The sequence below is a fragment of the Pteronotus mesoamericanus genome, unplaced genomic scaffold (assembly GCF_021234165.1).
Source record: "Pteronotus mesoamericanus isolate MK-2021 breed Mesoamerican mustached bat unplaced genomic scaffold, CSHL_Meso_final contig_309, whole genome shotgun sequence".
Classification (NCBI taxonomy): Eukaryota; Metazoa; Chordata; class Mammalia; order Chiroptera; family Mormoopidae; genus Pteronotus; species Pteronotus mesoamericanus.
Window position 1 is genome coordinate 230,367 of NW_026555131.1, and position 4,148 is coordinate 234,514.

Below are 4,148 nucleotides of genomic sequence, written 5' to 3' on the forward strand. Positions count from 1 at the left end.
CACACACACACACACACACACACACACACACTTATCCACATTCTCCAGAACAAAAGTGCGGTTCAAGCAGGGCAGTGCTGGGCCATTCTGAGTCATGGACACACAGGACCAATGCCTGTAACAGGAGTAAGATTGGAGCCAGTGTCCAGAAACCACCTGGGAAAGGCCAACAGCACAGTAGAGCTGGTGTCCAGAGGGCACGTTCTGCCAAGGAGGGTACACATGCACCTTCCTCCTTCTGTTTCCCAGGCACCAAGTCACAAGGAAAGGTGAGCCCTGATTAAGAAAGAGCGTTTGAGCATTTTCCCAGACATTGATTTGATACCAGGTGCTTGAGAAGGTATTTTTTTTTTCTAACAAAATAATATTTTATTGACACATCCTCAAAGTTAGGTATAAATATAAAGTGCTAAGTTTCCAGCCCCCGCCCACAGGGCTGGGAGGAAGTAGGGGAGGGAGTGTTAAATGTCAGTTGAACACAAATAACTTTCCAGCGCCAACATGGGCGTGAAATGTTCAAATACACACACGCAAGAGGCTCACACACAAGGGACACATCACTTCCCTGAGCCCAGCTCCCCAGGAGCACAGGGCTCAGGCTCCAGGCCCTGGGGTGTGCCATCCCCAGACAGGGCTCCTGGTTGTCACAGCTTGTTCCTTGGGCTTCAACACAGTGGTGGGGCCATGGGTGTAGAGTCCAGTTAGTTTCTGCCAAAGGTTGGGGTTGGAGGGGAACAGACAAACCCTTCTCTCTTGTCTCCAAATGAGGGCCAGCCCTCAGACCCCTAGCAGAAGAGCACCAGGTGAGAAAATCCAGCATTCCCGTACTTGCAGCGCCCCGACCTGGGGGCTTTCCAAACTTCAAGGAAGGGGCAGCCCTCCCTGAGGTGAGGGGCAGTGTGAGGCCAGAAAGGAGCCCAGCTGTCCCGGGTCAGCTCCTCAGGAGCCCGTGGCTGTGTGTGCCCCGGCCCCACCTCAGTGACACAGCACTTGAGTCTCAAACTGTAGCAGCTGCCCCATGAAACTGAAGTTGGGGGAGATGACCCCCCGGCGTTGCTTAACAAAGTCGAAGGCCTCATCCAGCCGCACACGGTGGCTCTGTATGAGGTATGCCAGGCAGATGGTGGCAGACCGGGAGATACCAGCCTGGCAGTGCACCAGCACCCGGCCCCCGCTGTTCTTTACTGAGTCTGCAAGGGAAATGGGTGGAGGTCAGACGGGAAGTTGGGCAGGAAGGAGACGTTGCCCCAGTCCCTCCCCTGGGTCCCTGCTGAGGCCCCCTCGTACCAATGAAGCCTATGGCCTCCTGGAACCAGGCACTGATCTCCACCATCTGGTTGTCCTCCACCGGGATGCTCTTGTAGCGCAGAAGGCCCTCAAAGTGGTTGGGGCAGCTGGCGGAGACGTTGAGGACAGCGGTGATGCCGCAGGCCTGCAGCCCCTGCAGATCTGATGAGTGGCTGCAGCTGCCCAGGAACAGGTAAGGCAAGATCTCCACGGGGCCACCCTGGAGGGAGAGGGGGAGGAACGGGGTGAGGTCTGCTCCACCCAGGCCTTCAGGAGCCCTGGGCCAGTCCTGACCAGGACCAGGCTCAGGGATATGAGGACACCAAGGGACACACAGGATATACACTCAACAGATATACACGTCCTCTTCAAGACCCCAAATAGGCTGCTGACACCCACAGACCTACAGAGATGCATGAGCCACCCAGCCAGGCACACACACCAGGAGACAGTGACAAGGAGCCCTGATCTCAACTCACCTGGTCATAGAAGGGAGCCCTGGGGTCTGAGCGGCTGTTTTCTGCCCCAACAGGCGGCATTGCTGGGGCGGGGGACTCAGAGCACAGGTCCGGACAGCAGCCCTGGAAGGCGTCGAAGCCTCCTGCAGGGAGGACAGGGGCATGGTCAGCGGGAAAGCCGATCAGGGAGAAGGGAAGGGCCGGGCCAGGAGAGGGAGGGGACTGGAGGGCCCAGTTGGGAGAGTCCGGCTGGCCGCTCACCTCTCAGGAAGAACACGGCGGTGGGCCCGGCACGAGTCTCATGCAGCAGTGCGGCCAGCAGCACACGGGCCGGGGAGTCGGGTGGCAACGCGGCTAGCGAGGCGCCAGCCTGGTCCAGCACCACGGCGCGCGCCAGCTCCCCGCGGGCCAGGCGTGCCCGCAGCGCGCGGTCTGGCAGCAGACAGGCGAGGGCGGCTGCGGGCGGACCGCGCGAGCGGCGCCGCAGCATTGCGTTCCAGGGAACAGGCCGCGCGGTGAGCACGTGGCGCCGGCAGAAGGCCAGGAAGGGGCGGCAGTCGAGCACCAGCGTGCGCTCGGCTTCCCACGGCTCCCGCAGCAAGGCGCCCAGCGCCGCGCACTCCAGCTCGCGTGCCTCTTCCAGCCCCATGGCGCCAGCCTCTTCCTGCTCTTAGCCTCTATGTCCCCACTCCTCCGGCTACTATTGCTCAACGTGAGAGCCCCGCCGTCTGCTCTGGCTCCTTTGGCGGCCCGGCCTTAAATAGCCTGGCCCGGCCTCCGGGTCACCATACAAGGGCAGAGCAGGAAGGCGCCGGCGCCGCCCCCGCGCCTCACGCGGGCTCAGCCGGCGCAGGGGGAGGGGTGCACCGGGGGAGGACAGGGGACCAGAGAAGGTTTTGTGCGTGGGGCACAGACTGGGGGCCAAACACCACCCCGACCCAGCCCCACCGTTGCGCCTCAGCCTTGAAGCGCGCGGGCACCTCTTGATCTGCTCCTCACTGCGCAGTCCTCCAGCACTGGCTTCTCAGACGCACATCCCCCCTCCCAGGGATTTCAGGCTGTGGTGGCCCTGCCCCGCTTTCCTCTCCTTTTTCTCTCCTTTCCCAGGATGTTCTCCGAGGAATATGTTACAACAAAAGCTGGCGTGTGCCTGCAGCCACCGATGATTTCTACAGTTGAGGGTTCACAGTCTCTTTTACTAGTCCTTGGACAGGAGGGGCTTGATTTCCCCTCCCCGTGCCCCATTTCATGGCTGAGACCAGCACTCAGGGTTAGTGGCCAAGCTGAGCCAGAACATGGTCCTCTGAGGCCAACACCCTGGGCATCAAGGAGGACAGCTGCCTGGGGTGGGGAGAAGCAGTGACAGTGAGTGTGGGGCGGAGGTGGAGGAAGGCATAGGGCCCATTGTAAGTTTCCAGTTATGAGCCTGGCAAGTCTCCTTCCCCAGGAGCCCAGGGAAACCCCAGGGGCCCCAAGGCAAAGCACTTCCCCAAGTCACAGGCCAGCTCTGAAGGGGAACTCTGCTGACGAGGCTGGACTCTCCCCAGGACCTCATGGGAATTTCAGGAGTGGCCCCAAGGGGAAGAAGGAGCACTGCCGGAACCTGCCTCCTTCATCCCCCACCCCCAGCCTCCCTAGGCCTGCAGCAGACCCCTGGATGGTGGGGACCCAGTGGGTGCTTTGCAAGGCCATGAGCAGTAAGAAGCGGAAGCTCTCAGAGATCACACCCCTCTGCCCACTCCCACCCCAGCCAAAAGCCCTGGGGCCGGATGTGGTGAGCCCCAGGTGTGTGGGGGGATCTGAACTCCAAAGCAGAGAAGTTTTGGTGGGTGGGGACAGTGTCCTGGAGCTGGAGTTGCCCCAACCCCCAACCCCCTTAGCCCCCTTGCCCCTGAGTCACTACTCTCTGCCCTTTGAAAGACCTCTCCAGCTCCCCTGAAGGCCTCTACTATCCAGACCTTCTTGGAGGGCTACAGCTAGGACCCAGGTACACTCCGCAGCCCTCCGCCGGGCTTGATGTGTCTGTGTGTTGGAGCAGATCCGTATGAAATTCCATGATGTCTGAGACAGCTTGCTGTGGGGGAGACGGGACACAGGTGAGAGAGGCCCCAAGGACGCCCAAGCTACTTGGGGTCACGTCACCCTCTTGTGCCTCAGTGTCCCCATCAGTAAGATGGGAGCTCATAATAGACCAGCTACTGTCCACAGTTGGTTCCAAGGCTAAGAGGCCATGCCACTGCGTGAGCCCCTGCAGTGCTCTGTCCCTCCCCACCAGGCCAGTCTGGAGGCTGATTCGGCAAAGCCACGGCAGAGCCGGGGAGTCTGGGCCACAGATCCCAGAGTCCGATATGGGCCTTATCCTTGGCATCAGCCAGCAGATGACTTAATGGCTGATTCCAGAGG

The 4,148-nt window shown here is 60.7% G+C and overlaps 1 protein-coding gene across 1 annotated transcript; it reads right to left on the reverse strand.

Moving 5' to 3' along the window:
• Positions 1-343: 343 nt before the first annotated feature.
• On the reverse strand, positions 344-2,394 carry DUSP2 (dual specificity phosphatase 2). Its single transcript, XM_054575515.1, has 4 exons — positions 2,007-2,394; positions 1,767-1,888; positions 1,288-1,507; positions 344-1,190 (listed from the first exon to the last, which is right to left on the reverse strand). The coding sequence occupies exons 1-4, from the start codon at positions 2,392-2,394 to the stop codon at positions 976-978; spliced, it is 945 nt and encodes a 314-aa protein (XP_054431490.1). The 3' UTR covers positions 344-975.
• Between the last annotated feature and the right edge of the window lie 1,754 nt (positions 2,395-4,148).

Bases quoted from the DNA above. Each gene is read 5' to 3' on its own strand.
- DUSP2 (XM_054575515.1), bottom strand. From the start codon at position 2,394: ATGGGGCTGGAAGAGGCACGCGAGCTGGAGTGCGCGGCGCTGGGCGCC. The intron at 1,889-2,006 runs GTGAGCGGCCAG...TCCTCCCTGCAG, and splicing joins CGCCGTGTTCTTCCTGAGAG to GAGGCTTCGACGCCTTCCAG. The intron at 1,191-1,287 runs GTACGAGGGGGC...TTTCCCTTGCAG, and splicing joins GGAGGCCATAGGCTTCATTG to ACTCAGTAAAGAACAGCGGG.